This window comes from Manacus vitellinus, unplaced genomic scaffold (genome assembly GCF_001715985.3).
Source record: "Manacus vitellinus isolate BGI_N305 unplaced genomic scaffold, ASM171598v3 scaffold_76_pilon, whole genome shotgun sequence".
Lineage (NCBI taxonomy): Eukaryota > Metazoa > Chordata > Aves > Passeriformes > Pipridae > Manacus > Manacus vitellinus.
Genome location: NW_021940796.1, coordinates 678756 through 698669, shown reverse-complemented (window position 1 = coordinate 698669; position 19914 = coordinate 678756). Strand labels below are relative to the sequence as shown.

At 44.2% G+C, this 19914-nt stretch overlaps 1 protein-coding gene across 2 annotated transcripts; it reads left to right on the top strand.

Annotated features, from left to right (window-relative positions):
- Nucleotides 1–3500: 3500 nt before the first annotated feature.
- On the top strand, nucleotides 3501–19227 carry NLK (nemo like kinase). Of its 2 annotated transcripts, none has more exons than XM_029964644.1 (10): nucleotides 3501–3625; nucleotides 4154–4209; nucleotides 9257–9363; nucleotides 10059–10144; nucleotides 11024–11233; nucleotides 11887–11988; nucleotides 14909–14995; nucleotides 16075–16273; nucleotides 16893–16986; nucleotides 17414–19227. In XM_029964644.1, the coding sequence occupies exons 1-10, from the start codon at nucleotides 3542–3544 to the stop codon at nucleotides 17466–17468; spliced, it is 1080 nt and encodes a 359-aa protein (XP_029820504.1). In that variant the 5' UTR covers nucleotides 3501–3541; the 3' UTR covers nucleotides 17469–19227. The 2 variants fall into 2 exon arrangements, with proteins under 2 accessions (XP_029820504.1, XP_029820503.1); XM_029964643.1 differs by having other exon boundaries at nucleotides 10059–10176; nucleotides 11047–11233.
- The last annotated feature ends 687 nt before the right edge of the window (nucleotides 19228–19914 follow it).

The following is a 19914-nucleotide window of genomic DNA, read 5'->3' as shown; positions in this document are numbered from 1 at the left end:
ATTATTTCTGGCATGATTAGCCTGCAATGTAAGTAGAAGCTGCAGGTTTTGTAAAGCATCTTTTTTCTTGGTATGTTTCATGTCAGACTATTTTATAAACTTTTACTGTAGTTCTTAAATAAGACGTATATGTATATTATGTATAATCAGCAAAACAAGAGGTTTCTGATGGCAGAAGAGAGGCCCTTCTGCACAGGGCACCCAGCTGCAGTTCAAGGGCTGCACTGGCAGGACCCAGGGCCTGCTCTGCTGCTGTGCTTGTGACCTGCTCCCCAGAACTCTCCGTGTGGCCCTTTGCCCCAGCCCTGTGCTGGCCCAGCTCTGTCACCTCGAGGGATGGGGGGCTCTGAGGGGGCTCTGGGGTGACTCCACTCGTGGTGTTTGGTGCCAGATCTGCCGGCTCCGGGTCTGTTCTGTGTCACTCCTAAAGGCTTGGTGACAGCTGAACTGTCTGCCTTCATATTCCCCCACACTTCCAAATTCTATTTATTAACTTATTTTTTGCCCCATATCTATATATAATTTTTGCTAAGTTATTTTTGGTTCAAATCTTGGTCTCTGATCTCCTTATCCCCAGCTACAGTTGGTGCTTAATAAGCGAACCCTTTGAGCCTTCAGTAGTATCTTGAAAGCCCAGGCTGTGCTGAGTGGTGGATCACTCCTGCCTGCTGGGCCCTTTGCTGCGGGATTCACCCGGGCTGGAATGTCCTCACAGAGCAGAGGAGGGAATTGAAACGTGTTCTTCTGAGAGCAGCAGTAAGTAAAGCTGCCTTTCTAGCTGTTCTCTCAATTAGCTCCTAGGAGATTTTCCTGCTTTTCTAGTTTCTCTTGGGGATGTGTGACCCGATAGCATATTGCTATAAATAATGATTTTGCTAGTATCAAAGTAAGTACTGTACACAAACACAAAGCAACATTTTCAGCATCTTTTTTTGGATGCTGTAAATACCAGGTTTTCAAACAGGCTATTTTCTTTCTTCCTTTCTTGTTTCTGTTCTTTGGAATTCAGGCCTGACAGTTCTGATCTTCAGAACTTGGGCTGTTAGTTTTGTGCTGCCCCTTGAAGTGAAATTGCTGGTGAATGGTACAAAGCTCCCAAGGCAGGGAGGTGAGGGGCAGGGTGACATTGCTGCAGCTACTGGGGGAAAGAGCAGAGGAATTTCTTCCCAGCTGGATACTGCAGGTGAGCATCACTTGTCTGTAGAAGTGGGTTATTTAAGAGAAAAAGAGAAATTGGCCTTAAATGCAAATGCCCCAGCAACCCTGTTTAACTGCTTCCTCTATGGGACACTACCCTAGGGCACCAGGAAAAATGAATTGGTACTGGATGGAAGCATTTGGAAAAGCAGAGAACAGCCACACCAGGCCTGATGTGCACAGCTGAGGGGAACTTCAGCAGCTCCGCAACACGTTCAGCAATTTTTGAGTCTCAAAAAGGGTCCCACAACTAGAAAAAATGGGCATCAGTAAATGTATTAAGTTTCAGACCCTGCCTGGAAATGCAGATTGTGCCCGAAACATGCCATAATACAGCATAAAATAAATGCTGAAGAGTCTGAGTGTCATGTTTTTATAGCCAAGATAGTCCTTCAGCTCCTGTGACTGTGCTGTCAAATAGAACATGCTGGTGTTCTGCCTGGGCATTACCAGTCCTTTGTGAGGAAGTGTCATGTTGTCAAAGGCCTCGGGCCTCACACCTGTGTGATACCTCAGTGTGTGATCACTGGGATCCTCTCCTGGAATTCTGCCCATCCAGGAGTATCCTCCTGGCAGCAGCTGTGTGTGTGTGTGTGGTCAGCAACAGTGTGAGAGCTCCAATGGGAAAGAGAGTAAATCAGTGCCATCTGCAGTGTCTTCAGGGAGGAGCTTTATGAATGAAATTTTACACCTTTGATTTTGGAGCAAATATATCTATTTAATGATATCTTGTTTAATTCCCAGGACCCAGCACCTTTTACCTTGACTTTAGCAGGTTAGAGGTTTGGTGTCTTGCTGCCCTTTTTTTTTTCCCTTTAAAGCTGGTAAAACTTGGTGGGGGCCAGAAATCCTACCTCCTAAAGAGAAAATGCCACTAATTAGCTGATCAGTGGTGCCTGACCTTGTGAACTGTGGGAGCTCTGAGCTCCTGCTGGGATCACATTGATGTGAATTTGTGAGCCACTGCCTGGCCTGGCCCCTGTGTGTGTGTGTGTCCTTCAGACTCTGCCTCTGCTGGACCCTAAAGCCACAGGCCAGCCCAGAGTGTGCTAAATGGTGCTGAATAATAACCTGGGTTTGCAGGTGTGTTCCCGAGGTCCCTGTGCCCTCTGGGTGCAGTCCCTGTGTGGTGTGGGGGATGTTTCAGTGTGGCCTGTGGGAGTGCAGAGCTGTGTGAGCAGAGGCAAAGGTCCTGGAGAACATGGGGAATATATCATGGAATAGAAGACCTTTTCAGATTCCTTTTAGCCATTTCCCACCATACAAATAGTCTGACACCACCTTTCCCAAGTCCCCTCTGCCCCTTGGTTAAAACAGGAATGTTAACATTTAACAGGTTAACAGGTGTCTGGACGAGGTGCTGGGACTGAGCTGGTTTGTGTTTTGGAATCAGATGTGGCACTTGGAGCTAAGGGGACTGGTTGAACACTCCAGTCTCATTTTTTACCAAGATATTTTAAACAACAAGGATGTGAGACAGAAGAAGCTGCCTTGGGTGTCCACTGTAGAGGAATTGCATGAGAGAGAGAAAAGCCAGGAACTTTTTGAGGACAGCGTAGTCATTGGGATACACAGCTGGGTGTAGATTCTTCTGTGGGTTAGCATTGCACTGAGATTAAAGTTATTTTGGTCATCCCAGCAAAAATATGCATATACTTTGTTCTGTAGTGAGGTTTGAGAAGCTCACCTTAAAAACTGGGATTGGGAATTGAGGCACCATAATCTCCTTGCTCTAGTTTTATGGTTCTTATTATAAAATTCTATTTTCAGAATCTAATTATTTTAAATTAAAATACTTGCCATGTGCAAAGCACCTTATAATTTCTGAGCTACTATACTTGCATCCCATAAGTTCTGTGGGAGAAAGACCAGTATTACACCTGTTTTACATGTGTGAAAACTTAGATACCATGTGCTGTTGCTTCTCCAGATGTGAGGTGATTTGGTGATAACTAGTCTTACACTTGCCAATGTTCTGTCAGAATGGGATTGTTACGTGTTTTTCCCTCGTAGGAGAGGAAGAATAAAGCAATGGACACTGGTGTGTGACCACTGGAGAGCCTCTGAGGTGGCTGGGGGGTGTGGGCTCTGAGCAAGGAGGGATCCCAGTGGTGGCACACAGGCTCTGGGGACAGTGCTTAATGCCCTTGGATTAATGCTTTTTTCTCTAGACTCGTCTTCACCCTGTTTTGACTCCCTGTCTGAGTTGAGAATGACAAGAACTCTAAAATATTCTTTTCTTATTTAGAAAAATTGTCTAGCAGGAGTATGTGATGTTCTAAATCTTTTATTCTGTAGGTCAGTAACAGATCCACGGGATGGAAAGAGAGTTGCACTCAAAAAGATGCCCAACGTCTTCCAAAATTTGGTCTCTTGTAAAAGGGTCTTCCGGGAGTTGAAGATGTTGTGTTTTTTTAAGCATGACAATGTAAGTAAATTCAAAGTAATTTTGAAATCTTTGATAAAACCTGAATGTAAAATGGAGCTCTCTGTAACTGAAATGTGTTTTCTTTTAAGTTGCAGAGTATCTAAAATGCTTTAAGAGCTCTCTAATTTTACAGTTATCAGCTTTTCTGGAAACTCAGATGTTACTGTTACTATGAAAATGAAATTATAAAGAATCGAAGGATATTCATAATTGCCCTTCCAAAATGTTTGCAAATGGACAGTGAATACAATTCTGCCCAATCTTATTTCAGGCCTTAGATAACAGTCAGGCTGCCCAGAGCTGTGCCAGCTGGGCACACTTTCAGTGCTGAGTTTTTTTATACCCCATCGCCCTCTGCCCTGTGTTGGAGTTTATTGCTCTCTCATACCTGGTGAGACAGAATGTTGGTCTGTTTGTGGGGCAGAATAAAGCAAAGTCATGTCAGGAAGGTGCAGTCTGACTGTCTTTTTGAAAGGGATTTATTTTGTTTGACTGGAATAGGCCTTGACCTTGTGTGGTGTTTCCTAGGTACTCTCTGCCCTCGACATCCTCCAGCCTCCACACATTGACTATTTTGAAGAAATGTATCCTAAATATAAAAACAGAGCATCTTATTGAGGTAGGTGTGATTTTCATTAGCTCAGAAACTGCCAGGGGTTGGTGGAACCTGTGGAGTGGAACTACAACACCCCTGAGCCTGTATGTGAACAGGTTTGTGTGAAGAGGTGAACCTGTATGGTGCAGAACTCTGAGGTACTGTTGATTTTGGAGGTGAAATGGTGCAGGGCTGAACCCAAAGCTTTGACTCTGGAGGAGCCAGTCCGTGCAGGGACTGTGGGATTTACAGCAGCTCCTGCTGCTCCCAATGGGGATTCCCCCCAAATGTTTTTTTGAGAACAATATCCAGTAATTAACCTCCTCTCAGTTATTGGTACCTTAAAATACTCTGTGGTGTTTTCAGAGAGCCCCACCTCCCCAGGCTTTGGAACCAGGACTTCTCAGAGAGGTTTCAGGGCCCAGCAGGGCTGTGGCTCTCCTGGGTCAGCCCCTGCCCTGGCCAAGGAAAGCTCTCCCAGAGCTGTTTGTGCTGGGTGACGTGTCCCTGTGCACATGGACCTGCTGCCTGTGGGGAACTGTGTTCCAGCACTGAATTTGGGAAAAAGCTTGACACAGGAATGTCACGTTTTGGTTTGGTTTTTTTCCTTTTTCAAACTTTGGGTTGTTTTCTATTTGTGGGGTTGGGAATTTCTGCTTTCTAAAATACTGAAAAGCGAGTGCTTGAGCTGGGTGGGCTCTGACTCTGGTGGGAAGAGAAGTTCTCTCCTACTCCTGTGGTTAGACTTGGGCATGTTGGTTTTAATTACTTGTGGGTCTTACCTCCTTTTTTGTATGACCTACTTTAAAATTAACGGGTGGGAAATTGTCATTATTTTTAGATAACCTGAACTTTGTGAAATATGGTTTGATCTATTTATATAATACCTTGAATTGATTGGTGAAGAAAGTAGGTATAATCAACCTGATGATTTTAACCAAAGTACAACATGATTTACTGGTGGAGAAACACATCAGTTGGTTGAAAGTATTGCTGTGCTGTAGAGGGGCTTTTTCATATGAATTTAGATAAAGCTTTTAAATTTTTCTTTGATATTTCTTTCACGTGAAAGCACATAAGTAGTGTTCAGAAACTGGAGTTTGGTTATGTGCACTAGTTCAATGCCCTCATTTAGAACAAGTCATATGAGTTATAAATCAGATCTAGGTTAAGGATTACTCCTTCCGTGTAATTGTACAATCAAGAATATTTAACTGGGATAAGCTTATTTTTGTGAGCTTAGCTACTGCCAGGTTTCGAATATAAAAGCAAAATTTTAGTTTCCTTCATGGCTAACTGATTTTAAGTCATTCTGACTGGTATTTTATGAGGCTGTCCTTTTTTTATATTAGGTTTGATTTCTCAACTCTGATGCTGGTAATAGAAGACTATTTGCTTTGTGCAGTCTTCTTTCTCCTTTCTTTTGAAATAGTTGCACTAAGTGTACTAATGACCCCTGAATTCCTTAAAAGAATGAATCAATAGGTGTGTTGATTTACAGCACAATTTTAATTGCCTGCTTACTGTACTATAAGGAGAACTTACTTCAGACTGGTTTGAAGGAGACCAGGTAACGATGTTCCATGTTTGAGGGGGTAGCTGTAAAAACTTCCTTTGTTGATCCACCAGAAGAGTTCCTGAAGGTGTCATGGGGACATTCCATTTCTACAGCACGATATATTGAACAGTGATAAAAGTGTGAAGAGCTGGAGTTGGTACTACGGGATTTCCTTTGTTCTTTCTAAGGAGTTGTAGTGTCCTTTCTGGGGCAAAAAAATATAATAAAAGAATGACTAAAATGATATGAATGATGTGTTGCAAATGAGCTGGTAGAGTTCCTTTAAATTATTCAGCGTCTCACAGGTACCAGCAGGAATTACAAAGTGTGTTTTTTAAAGAGAACTAATTATAAAACGGACTTAAAACTTTAATGATAAAGTAAAAGATTTCTTAGGAAACTGGTGATGAATAAAGGAAGTTTAATCTAGTGAAATTTTTGTTTTAGAGTGAAAATTCTTTACAAACTCTTAGTTTGAGATATAATTTAAATATTTAATGAGATTTTAGATTGAAAATATTTGTGAGCATTTAGAATCTTACAGGGTATTGATATTTTTGCCAATATCACCTAGGGCAAAAATGAATACATAAGGGACCATATATTATTCTGTGTGTCTGTCTTGAGAAAATACATGAAAAAGTGATTGTTAGTGAATTTTAGGGTTTTTCATGTTCATTTTTAAGTTTGTCATTAAGCTGAAGTTCAGGGCTTGTCCCTGCAATCATCAGTTTGCCTTGGTGGAGCAGGAGTGCAATCCCTGGTATCCAAGCCTGGCCAGTATTTTGGTTCTGTCATCCACCTGTTTCCCAGGTGGGCTCACCCAGCTTTAAACACATCAGGTATAAAGGTGAATAGTGACTGTTGGATTTTTCTTGAGCATCTAAAAATTCTTTCATTACACTGAACATAACTGTTAGTTCTTGACTGATCTGGCTTGGCAGCAGTAGGTTTATGGTTGGACTCTGATCTTAAAGGTCTTTCCCACCCTAAATGATTCTGTGATTTATAGCTCTTTTTTCCAATTACAAAGTCTTCCACAGATTGTAATACTGAATTTAGCAACTGCAGATCCATGGGTGTTATTCAAAATTTCTATAGTAACTTTTGGAAAACTTTTCCCAATAAAGTGAGTATCAGAAGCAGCTGAAAAGACACCCCTTTTATCAGTCTGTTAGACTGACTGGGAAAGATTTTAATACCAGTAAAAGCAAAGATGTGCAGCAATTCCTGCCCATTGATCTCGTGAAGAGGTGAAAGAACTATTTTCTGATGGATTAGGGAGTAAATCCCTCATATTTGTAGGGTGGAGGAGGGCAGAGAGGAACAGGGCGGGTTTGGTTCCTCCAGGCAGTGACAGGGACAGGGCCAGGGCCAGCACTGCTCAGCCTGGGGAGGGTCCCCTGCTCCAGCACAGACCAGCTGAGCAGGGTTAGTTTGTGAGGCTGGAGAATTGAGTTCTGAGGTGTGCAGAGGTGGAACAAAGAAGGGTCCAAGCCATGCAGAGAGCATCCCATCACCGAGGGCACTTCATCCCTTTCCAGAATGGTTCTGGGGCTTTATAACATTTACCAACTCAGCAGGTCCCGGCCAGCAGAGCAGGTGAAGTCCTTTTGTGCCGCGCATTTGCTCTGATAATCCCTCTGAAGCAAACCGGTACATTTGTAGTTCTAATTTTATGCAGCCACTTAACTAATTACTGCTGTCAGGAGCAATCTTTCCCTGGCAGTGACACCCATGTGTCCCAGCTCCAGGGGCCACCCCAGCGCTGCTGTTGGGTGGGCTGAGCACAGGTACCTGTGGGAGCAGGGGCTGGAGCCCCCCGGGGTTGGTGGTTTGTGCTGCAGCAGGGGCTGGGTGAAGCCCCCCGGGGTTGGTGGTTTGTGCTGCAGCAGGCCCTGGGTGAAGCCCCCCGGGGTTGGTGGTTTGTGCTGCAGCAGGCCCTGGGTGAAGCCCCCCAGGGTTGGTGGTTTGTGCTGCAGCAGGGGCTGGAGCCCCCCGGGGTTGGTGGTTTGTGCTGCAGCAGGGGCTGGGTGAAGCCCCCCGGGGTTGGTGGTCTGTGCTGCAGCAGGCCCTGGGTGAAGCCCCGGCCCGTCTGTCCCAGCAGAACATCCCGGGCGCTGCTCCGGCGGCTCCTCAGAGCCCTCATGGAATTATCCCCAGACAATAATCAGGTCGCTGCTCTGGGTTAATGGCACCTCGGAGCCCTGTCAAGGGCTTTATTTAATGCGCCCCAGACCTGGAGTGGTGCAGGTGCCGTTTCAGGCCCTCATTTAATTTAAGCTGCTTTAGTTGGCATGGCAACTAGTTGAGACATCTGGGAGACATTATGCTCGGGATTGAGATTTAGGAGGATTTGTGGCGTGGCAAAACAAAAATCTTATCGTCATAAAGTGCAGAGTAATGCTTTTGGGTTTTTTAAAATATTGTGCGTTAAATTGAATGTAAGGATTTGTTGCAGCTGTAAGGTAAACCCCGAATTTTAAAAGCCTGGTATAAATATTTAAGAGGGTCTTTGCTACAGGAAAAGAAAAATTAGAGGATTACAAATTATGGTGCTGCAGGGATGGTTTTTTTCTTTATGAATTCTTTATGAATGCAATTTTAATTTTTTCTCCCTCAAAAAGTTGGCAATATTTAATTTATAAAATGAATTTTTGTGTGGTGTGCTGATGGCAGCTGAACTGTTTGGCCAATGGGGATTTGGCTGGAGAGGGTTGGCAGAGCAACAGATGGAAGTGGAACATTGACTAGGTAGAAATGAAAGAAAATTTGATACCTTGCTGTAGAGTTTAACACTTTACCTCCTTCAGCCACAAATGTAATAATATCAGAGACTCTTGTTTGAAATATGACTGCTGAACTAAGCTTTTAAAGCAGGAGTTATTTAATGCATGTAGTGCCCCAGTATTTATTGTGATGATTTCTGTTACAACTCCAAGCAGTTCTGGTTGGGATTTGTGGGCAGGTGTGTACAATGCTTGGACAGTGACAGGGTGGGCACTGGGTACATGTAGGGAAGGGGGTGGATTTTCAAAACTCCACATTCCTGCCTGGGACCCTCCTGAAGGTGCTTGGGATGAGGACTGGCACCTGCTCCTTGGGCTGCTGGAACTGTGTCCACTGTGAGGATGGTCCGGCAGTTGTGTGGAATTTGTGGCTTACCAACCTTAAGGAAAAATTTAAAGGTTTCCAGATGCCATTAATTATATAAACTTCTTTTGTTCTGTTTTCTGAGCTGTAGTTTGGCTTTGGAATAACTTTGTACAACCACCTTAATGCAAACACTGTGACTGACTAACCTGTTTTCTTCCACAACTCCTTTTTTATTTTCGTTCTTGTAAGAGTTTGGAGGCTTGACCTCTGAAGCAGCTTTTATTCCCTTTAACCTCAATAGTTCTGACCTGTAAGAGCTCAAATAAGTAGGAGTTAGTAAATGTTTCAGGATGTTCTGCTTTTCCTTGACCAATGCCTGAAGATATGTTGTCACTGAGTTGATGCAGAGCGACCTCCATAAGATTATCGTCTCTCCTCAGCCACTCAGCTCGGATCATGTCAAAGTTTTTCTTTACCAGATTTTAAGAGGTAACTTTTCTTCTTGTAAATGTAAAGAAAATTCCGTAGTAGTGGTATTTTTTCTGTTTCTTAATGTTTATTCTCAAGGCATCCTCGTCTTGAATGAGTTTCCCGTGGAAACTTCTTTTAATTTCATATTTGAATAAATAGCAAGCATGCATCACTGTAGCTACAAGAGCATGGCAGCCTTGCTGCTTTCCAGCATAGTCAGGGGGAAAGAATCAAGGCTTTTAGAATCAAGGCACAAAAAGGACACCTGGACTGAGCCAAGTCAGTAAATATGTGTGACTGTACCCACCTAAGGTCAAAATTGTTTCTGAAAACCAGAGCAGTAAGAGGTGTGTGCCAAAATTCCAGTGTGAGGATTAGCAGAGTATTCATCCCACCACCAGGGAGATGATGTTTTGCTTTTGATTTGTTTTTTGTTGGGTTTTTTTTGGGGGGGAGGAGGTGGTTTGGGTTTGAGGGTTTTTTTTAAGAAAAGGATACATAAATTCCTTGCTCTATCTAGTTTATATACTCCAAAATTTTACCCTCTCATTGAGTGACTGAGTGTGCACTAGAGACTAGAAGTTAGAGTCATATAAAAACTGAGCCTCAGGCAAAGTCTTTGCTGATGAGGAGTTGCCAGGAAACTGTTGGCAGCCTTAAACTTCTTTTAAAAGGAAAATAATTATTTATGTTAATTTGCTTTAATATTTCAGGTCTGAAATATCTACATTCTGCTGGCATTTTACATCGAGACATTAAACCAGGGAACCTACTTGTGAACAGCAACTGTGTCCTTAAGGTGCTACTTACGTTTATTGAAGATGTCCCTGTGTATGTGCTGGTTGTTATGGAGCAGTTGTTAATTTTTTAAACAAAAAACGTTGATGTGAACACTTACCCTGAAAGTCAATTTAAAAGGAAAAAATCCCACAGATTTTTTAAAAATTATAAACAAACATCTTCCTTTCTGCCTTCTCCGTAAATCTCTGAAAGCAGGAGAGGCACAGTCCCTGTGTTTGGCTTGTGTGGGACCTCCTGTGCTGGTGGCTGGGAGGGGCAGGGGCTCTGGGGGAGTTTGTGTCCGTGTTCTCCTCAGAGGAAGATGACACTGAAAGCCCGAGACACTTCCATTAACTTCTCAGGCATAAGGAATTTTGGAGGACTCAGGTGTGTTGTACAGCTGTGCCAAACGTAAAAATTCAGTGTTGTTTACAGGGATTTGCTCAGCATTCTAATTGGGGAATTGTGGTCTCTTTTCTTAACCACTCTGGTTCAAGGAATTTTTTACAATTCTCCAAGCCAGAGTGAGTAGAAGGCTGAATCTTTAACATTTAGAGGCATATCATGAACAAATGAAGTTCGTTTGGGTTGAAATGCTCTGTACCCAGAGGTTGGTTTTTTGTAGTGCAAAAACACTATTATAAATAGTATTTATAAATACTGTGTGCCAACCTAAAATGAACTGTGATTTCACATCAAATTGTAGGCAGGTTAAATGGCTGTGGAATAAAGTGAGATCATTTCCTGCTGCCCCCCTTTCCCCGTGCAGTGGCAGCAGGTTATCTGCTGGGTTTGAGTGCTGTTTGGGATTCCCTGCCTCGTCCCCAGAAGGTTGCCTATTTGAACTGCAGAAAGTGTTTTGGTTATTTTAATTTTTTTATTTACCTTCTCAATTTAGATTTGTGATTTTGGATTGGCCAGGGTGGAAGAATTAGACGAATCCCGGCACATGACTCAGGAAGTTGTCACTCAGTATTACCGCGCTCCGGAGATCCTGATGGGCAGCCGCCACTACAGCAATGCCATCGACATCTGGTCTGTTGGCTGCATCTTTGCAGAGTTGCTTGGCCGAAGGATATTGTTCCAGGCACAGAGTCCCATCCAGCAGGTATCCTTGTGCTCCCCTTTCAGCGTTTCTCCACTGTCATTTCCTGGAGTCAGCGGGGCTGATGCGCTTCAAGGAAGGCACTGAGGGGCTGGAGCGAGTGCAGAGAAGGGCAGTGGAGCTGGGGAAGGGGCTGGAGCACAAGTCTGGTGAGAGGGAACTGGGGGGGCTCAGCCTGGAGAAAAGGAGGCTCAGGGGGAACCTTCTGGCTCTGCAGCTCCCTGACAGGAGGGGGGGTCGGGCTCTGCTCCCAGGGAACAAGGGACAGGAGGAGAGGGAACTACCTCAAGCTGTGCCATGGCAGGGCCATGCACTGACACCCATGTGTCCTGTGTTACCTGAGCTGTGCCATGGCAGGGCCATGCACTGACATGTGTGTCCTGTGTTACCTGAGCAGTGTGCAGTGGCAGGGCCATGCACTGACATGTGTGTTCTGTGTTACCTGAGCATTGTGCCATGGCAGGGCCATGCACTGACATGTGTCCTGTGTTACCTGAGCATTGTGCCATGGCAGGGCCATGCACTGACATGTGTGTCCTGTGTTACCTGAGCAGTGTGCAGTGGCAGGGCCATGCACTGACATGTGTGTCCTGTGTTACCTGAGCAGTGTGCAGTGGCAGGGCCATGCACTGACACCTGTGTGCTCTGCCCTGCAGCTGGACCTGATCACAGACCTGCTGGGCACGCCGTCGCTGGAGGCCATGAGGACGGCGTGCGAAGGCGCCAAGGCACACATACTCAGGGGTCCTCATAAACAGGTACCTGGAGGGGCTGGGCACTGGGCCAGGGGACCCTTCATCAGCCCCACGAGTCACATTCCCTGTGGGCAGGGCTCCTGCTGCAGCATCACAGCGTTTCACAGCTTGGTTAAATTCTCAGGGCCCATTTGTTGTAAATGCTTCGTTTGGACATTCAGTCCCAGAGCTGTCTCTGCCTGTTAACCAGGGTTAAACTGCCAGCAGTGGTTGTGGTGCTGCAGTGACGGGGGTTAGTGGTGTAATTAGTCCAACTACTGTGAAGACAGGGTGAGTTTTCACTAGTGAAGTGCATTTCTGGGTTCTGCCTTCAGTGTATTGTTTGACTCGATGACACAGGTGAAAGTCTCCCTTTCTGAAGTGACAGTGTTTTGATAGCTATTTTGAATGAAGATGTTAAATTTAAGTGATAGTATTGTCAAGAGACGTAAATGAAAATAAATGAAAATTGACAGTATAACCAGGAAGCCCTGAGGGGTCCTGCACTGCCAGGATCAGGAGTGTTAGAGCTGGAACTTGTCCGTGTCCCAGAGCTGAGGGCAGAACCCCAACCCCAGAGGGTCCCTGCACACCTGTGTGCTGACCTGAGCTGCTCAGGAAGGGTCAACAAGAGACTGAAAGCTGAGATAGAGCATACAGCACAACTGAAGTAAAAGTTAATTTAAAAAAAGACAATAAGCAAACAAGGGAAAAAAAAGGTAGGACGGTGTCATTGTTCTGACTGGGCAATAAAAAGTGCAAATGCTGTCACTATAACAAAGAAATGCTTGTGCAGGCATCCCTGGTGCAGGAATAGAGCTGTGTGGCCATCCAGTATGGTCATTTTTATGATTGTTAGTAAAAATTACAAAATCATTGACCTGTACATCAGATCTTTCCAGTAGTTAAGTTTGCATCTTTATTTTCTGCATGTTGAAGTAATTTCTCACATGTCTGTTCACCACAATAGTAGTTACCATAGAAATGAGCATTGCATGTATATTCTCCCTTATTATTGACATGTGGGAGTTCTGCCTCCTTGGCAGTTTGCATTCATTACATCAAGTTGTCTCTATTCCATTTCATGACAGGATTTTTTTCTTTGAGCATTAATAATAGGAGGATTTCCTACAGACTTTCTCTACCAGTTTTAAAACAAATCAAGTATGTTTTTCTGCTACCATGTGCTAGAAGAGTTGTACCTCTGAAACCCAGTGTCTCATGACCCACAGAATGATGGGAATACTAAAAAGCAAGTGAGGTGAAATGGTATAAAAAGCTTCCAGTACAGACATAATGTCCTTTAGGCACAAAGTTGTAGGAAATGCACTCTAAGAGTTAGTTCTGTGTCAGTTGGGGAAAACAAGGTTCATTTTCCATGGATTGCCACAGGAGCTGAGCAGTCTCTGGAGCTGGTGTGCTCATTGCAACTTGGAACTAGGGGATACAGAGCATCCAGGTGATTAATGGTATTTCTCTGGTTTCAGCTTGAAGCAAACTTCATGTTGGAATGCAAATTCCTGGCTTTTCGTATTCTGAAATGGACCTTTCTGTGGTTATAAACAGTTAAAGTTACCAGTTTCTTAATTGGACTAATAGGGAGAGAAACCAAGTTAGATACAGGCGATTACTTTGTCACACCAACTATTTTTACTCGCCGTAGGTGAGTGCAGTGGGAGGGGAGGGTGAAGCATTTTGCTGCTCTGTGTAAAAATAGATTAATGCAGGAAGGTTCTGATTAACCCCCCAGCACTGTGTGCTGGCAGAGTGGGCACTGCCATGCTCCAGAGGCCTCTTTGTCACCTGGTGTTTGGAAGTTTCCCTTCAGGCTCAGTGAGCTAATGCAGCAGCCCCAGCAGCCCCGGGGTGACGGGCTGTCCCCACCGGCTCCGCTCACCCCCTTCCCAAGGAAAGCCTTTGGAATCTCTGCCCCTCTTTGTGCTCCTGCCCTCTGCTGTGGGAGAGCCAGGAGGAGGATGCTCCTTCCTTGCTGACAGGCTGACCACTGATTCCATGGCAATCAAATCCCAGTGCAATTCCATTTTCCCAGTTCCCAATGCCCGGGCAGTGCTCCCGCAGGACTGCTCCCAGCTCTGGCTGAGGGAGTGCTGTCCCCAAGAACTGTCTCTAACCAGGTGCTTCTGAGGTGGCAGGACAAGCTGCTGTCAAGGGCCATAAATGTAGCCAAAAAAAGGGGAGTCCTTCATTTCTGTTGGATGCAACAGCTTCCATAATAAGGAATGTAATACTGTTTTTCTGCTCCATCATATGGATGAAACCTGTGTAATCACAGTGCTTGGCCCACAGTGCTTTTGTGTGTGGATGGTACTTAGGAATTAGAAAAATGAGATGAAGTTACCAAATATTACAGCTTCATATTCCATAGGCTGCCCTGAGAAACCAAGTCTGAGAAGTGCTCAGGGCTGCATGTGGTAGTTCAGGGTTAACTTGGGCTGATGTCACTGTGGAGGTGTAATTCTTATTTATACTGGGAAATTTACAGCAACTGTGACATCCAGTACAGTCCTTCTGTCACTGTCAGTCAGCTGTGGATTGCCTGGGCAAGGAAAAGCAAAGTAATTTATAATTTGGGAGTGATTGAGATCAGAGGAATGAACTGGAAATGAAGGGTTAATCAAACCCCTGAGCAGCTACAGCTGGGAGTGATGAGTGGTGTCTGTGCAGAAAAATAAATAAAATATAAGTTTGTCCAGGGATTACATCTGAACTAAGGGGAAAAATGATCCATTAGATCTTTATTGCAGTTGCTGGGTTCTGTAATGGTGGGTTATTGTCAGGCTGGGAAGGGTTGGGTACCGTGTGTCCTCTTTAACAAGGAGTTTGTCCTTGATGACTACGGAATAGCGTGTGCTGGAACAGGGTTTTCCTGCTGATGGATCTGACAGGACACTCTGTGCTTCTCTTCCTCCCATTCCCCCTACAGCCATCCCTTCCTGTCCTATATACACTCTCCAGTCAAGCTACACATGAAGCAGTTCATCTCCTTTGCAGGATGTTGGTCTTTGATCCAGTAAGTATGACTGAAAATTATCTCAAGTACTTTTGGTTTGAACAGTTTTTGTTGTCTGGTACCTAAATGAGTGTCTTGAGTCAAGGACTGCTTTAGCTGGTTTCCTTCTACATGGCATTGCAGTACTTTTGGTCTGTAAAAGACGTAAAAATGTCATAATGGGCCAATGAATTTCCCCTGGAATGGGGGTTCCACATTTAAAGCTGAGTGGTCTTGTGAAGGAAGCTGCTGACGGGGGAGGGGGTGTGTGACTCATGCTCTTTTCCGAGCTGGGTGTAGGTAGCAGAACATCAGCTACTTTGATGCAGTTCTAATTAGGGACACGGGGGTGTTCCCGGTCTTGCAACACACAGAAAATTCCTCCTGCATCCCCAGTCACAGAACAGGATCATTTTTCCACGGTTTTTATAATAAAAATGTGGTTCTGTGAATTTTGGATTTCATCTCTAGGGACACTACAGAGAACTGTCATTAGAAAATCTGATACCAGAATTGATAATTTTAATTATTTCATTCTCACAGACCTCCCCCCAGTATTGCAAATAAAAACCAGGCAGTGACTGCAGTGCAAAGGAGGAGGCCAGGGGCTGATGAAGCACTCAGAAGGCACTGGCTTTGGGGTTTATTTTTTTTAAACCTTAAGATTGCTTTGCTGAACAGAACCATGGAAATGTTAAATTATAACTTCCGTATAAAAAACCTTAAAGTTTTCCTTTCTAACTCCCTCAGCACTTAGAATGCTGTTATTCCCGGCTTGTTTTGATTTATTGTAGGGGTCATAATCGTGAGGTTATCTGGCAAAAGTAACTATTGGAAAAGGTGTTTCCAGCCCTGCCATTAGCAGCCGTTCCACGGGGCTGTGGCACGGGAGGGTCGGTGCCATCCCAGCCGGGCTGGTTCCTGAGCCACAGCTCCCCTCTAGTGGCAGCTCCTGCAGCTCCCAGACAGCGGGACATGAACTGGGTCCTTCACAGGACTGGGGGTTAAGGAACCACTGGCAGTTAATCGATGAGTAGTTTCAATACCCCTGGAGTCTCCTCACTGTTCCTTTCCCTCTTCTGTCCTGTGTTTCTCTGCAGTCCAAAAGGATATCTGCTAAGGATGCCTTAGCTCACCCCTATCTCGACGAGGGGCGGTTGCGGTACCACACCTGTATGTGTAAATGTTGTTTTTCCACATCCACTGGAAGAGTTTATACGAGTGATTTTGAACCCATCACTAATCCCAAATTTGATGACACTTTTGAAAAGAACCTCAGTTCTGTTCGGCAGGTTAAAGGTGAGTAGGGGTTGAGGTTGGATGTGCAGTTGTCCTGCTGCTCCCCCCTCAGCAGGGTGGAGCTGGGATGTAGCTGGGATGTGTGCTCTGGATCTGTGTGGTGGTTTGAGACCCCCAGAAATCCAATTTCCGAGTCCAAGCCCCCCTCCCACAACTCACCCCAGTGTGCACTAACCCCAGGGCTGGTTTCTTTCAAGTATTTTTCCATAGTAGACACTGGAAACAATTTCTTTTCACTAAAAGAACAGAATTGTCAATGTTCTGACATAACAGTGGCACAAGCACAGGCTGACATGCAGAGGTCTGTGGGTTTCAAACCTTACCAGCACTGTCCCCAGTGCCCTGTTCCTCATCCTTTTACTGAGTGGTGGCACTGGGGGAAGGGGAAATCGGTGGTGTGGCCTTTTTGGGGTACGAGCTGTGACCTCCACAGCTGTGCTGCAGAAAGAGGCAGCAGCTTCCAGGAGCTGAAGCTGAGATTTAGGGAAGCTGGAGCTCTTTTATCCTCACTAAAATGCACTCTCAGTAAGGAAACCTTTATTCCCCCCATCTTCATTGCATTTTACTGAAGCCAGAAATGTTAATGCTGTGGTGTTTTGTGTTTTTCTCCTGTGTACAGAAATAATTCATCAGTTCATTTTGGAACAGCAGAAAGGAAACAGAGTGCCTCTCTGCATCAACCCTCAGTCTGCTGCTTTTAAGAGCTTTATTAGGTAACTGTATGTAATCACATCTGATATTAATTCCCATTTATTAGTAGTACAGAATTTGCACATTGAGAATGTTTTACATTTTCAGTTTTCCCTGAGAGTAGGAAAGACCTGTAGATAAAACCCTGGTAAACTATTTATATGAACTCTTCTAGAATTTAAATAAAACGTGCAAAAGTTTCAAATACTTTTACTGTGTAAAAGAAGAGAAGTCAGACTGAAAATGAGAATAGGAAGGTCAGCAAGTTGGGTCTGATTGCAGAATTAGCATTAGAAGGAATGCAAGCAGGCAGATAGAAGGTGGGGCAGGGTTTGCTGTGGGGGTCACTGTGCTCTGGGGGGGTTCTGTTCTCCTGGTTGCCCTCCAGCCCAGCCCTGAGGTTCTGGCTGTGTGCTCCTGCAAACGAGCTCTGTGTGTCCTGCCCTGCAGCTCCACGGTCGCCCAGCCCTCCGAGATGCCGCCGTCTCCGCTGGTGTGGGAGTGACGTGGGGCTCACCTACTACTGAAGATGTAATGTAGCTTTCCACTGGAGCCTGGGATTTGCAATTCTGGAGGTTAATCATGCTTGTACTGTAATTTTACTAATGAAGTTTTAAAATAACAACCACTACTTGTACAATATGAATAATATTTAGAAATGTACTAGACTTTTAATCTTGTAAAGTGGTTGTGCTTTTAGAAGAAAATATTTTACCCAGAGTTGCACGTGTTTTATGAATTCTAGTGCAGCTGTGATGGCTCAGCTCAGAACAAACAGAATTGAACCAAATTCGGGGAGGTTTTTTCTTTTTTTCTTTTTCCTTTTTCTTTTTTTTTTTTTAATTGAAGTGAGATTGTACAAACAGATAGACATACATTTTGATATTGAGCCATTCCTGGAGATTTTGGGTTTTCTAAAACTAAGGAATACAGAAAACTTGACTGCGACCAATCATGAAGTCCCTCTGGGGGGCTGTGACCACGGGAAGTGGCCACGTCCCCTGATGCCCAAACCCTATAAATAGCTTCTCACTAGAGCTGTGATGGTGATGTGTGCTGTTCTAAAATCAAATGTTGTGAGTAGAGAGAATGAGTTTGTGACTAGGAGAGATGAAACTTCTGTTTCCTTACCCAGTATAAATATATATATATATTTAATCTATTTTTATTAGAAGTTTTTCTGCTCTTTCTTACATAAAACCCCCCAGCATGCATCTTCTATGTGTGTAAATAATTCCATTTATGAGCTAATTTCAGAGATCCCTGACATCATTGCTGTATAGAGAGAAACTAGCTTGCACATTTTAGGTCTGTGAAATTTTGTGAGAACTTTTTCCTGCACTGGACAGTTGAGAGAAAAAAAAAAAGAAAAGGACAAAAAAAAGCACATAGGGAATTCTGTTAATTGTGTTTGTGTCTTTAGGCAAAGCTGTGGAAGTCTTGAAATGTCACAGTAGTAAATAACTTTTATTACTTTTTGGCTAATTCTTTTTCTGTTGGAACACTGAATTCTGTGCATATGTATATATGAACACAAATTGAAGGCCTCTACCTCCTGGAGTATACAACTTGGTTTGTTTACCTCCACATGATTTTTTTTTTTTTAAGTTCAGTGTGGAGACTTGAAACTTGAATGTCCCTTCCAACTTTTGTATTTAAAACAAGACTAGAAAATTGAAGACTGTTTTTCACCTGTACAAAGGAATACTAAAGGGTGGTCTTAAAATTTGAGCCTTGGTCTGGAGAGAAACCGTGGTGTTTGTTATGGACAATTAACTGTTAAAGTTATTGTAAGTTATCTGTATTTAGCAGAGTATTTTCAACAAGAGTGATCTGAGCTGGAATTGGAGACTATTAGTAAGTTATGTTTGGAAGTTTTAACTTCAATGAAGTAATTATTTGCTGTGAAAGAGACAAACATTGAATAACTGAACAAAGATGGTGCAATATCTTTGTTTTTTATGAGGCTCCTGAGAATAAAACCAACAGAAGCATTTCAATTCACTTGAATGAGAAACGTGTTTAATTAACGAGCCCCAGAAGACACTGGTATGAAAGGTAAAATCTCAGAGGTTGGTCAGTTAATGTGGCACACTTGCTGGTCACTTTGTAAAATGTAGATTTGGAGTACAGTGGTGAAAACATTAAATGTGACATTTGAAACCGCAGCGGTGGTGTTGTTATTTCTGCCTGATCCTCCCCTGCATTTGAGAGTAGATTGTTACAATCCTGATTAACAATACGAGTCAAAAGACTTTGTAACATCATGGTTTGGGCATGGTGCTGACTTTTACACCCACATGCACACATATATGACTTACTAGACACAATACTCACCTGCTCTCTCAGCCTGATCCTGGGTAAGGGCTGAACTCGCTGATAAATCAAATTAGTGATTGACTTGAACGGTCCTGGGAGGGGGTCAGACCTCCAGGCAGCTCTGGGTTTGTTTAATTTGCAAAGCACCAGTCACTTTTTGAGCAGAACCCCCTTTCCCTGTTCTCTGCAGTCCTGATGCCAAGGGTGCAGGGCAGTGGAGCTGCAGAACACAGCTGCAGTCCCTGGCCGTGGTGTGTCAGGGCAGGGGCCAGGCTGGGGCTGGCAGGGTGTGAGCACCTGCCACACGTGGCACACACACTTTGGGCAGAGGGGATTTTTTGGAGCCAATTGCTTGAGGTCTCTGGGTGAATCTTGCCCATAAACATAAAAAGAATAAAAGGTCTTGGGGACCTTTACCTTGCAAGGTGTCTGGGCAGGATGTGGAATAACACTGGCACAAGGTGTAACTTCAACTGTATGTACAAATATATGGATACCACAACGCTGGGAGTGTTTTCTGTAGCCTGACCTGCGTTTGCTGTGTTTGCTGTGAGTCAGTGACATGGAGGGAGTGCTCCCCTGAGCCCCTGGATGGACACAGTCCCACTGCCAGTGAGCACACAGGGCAACAC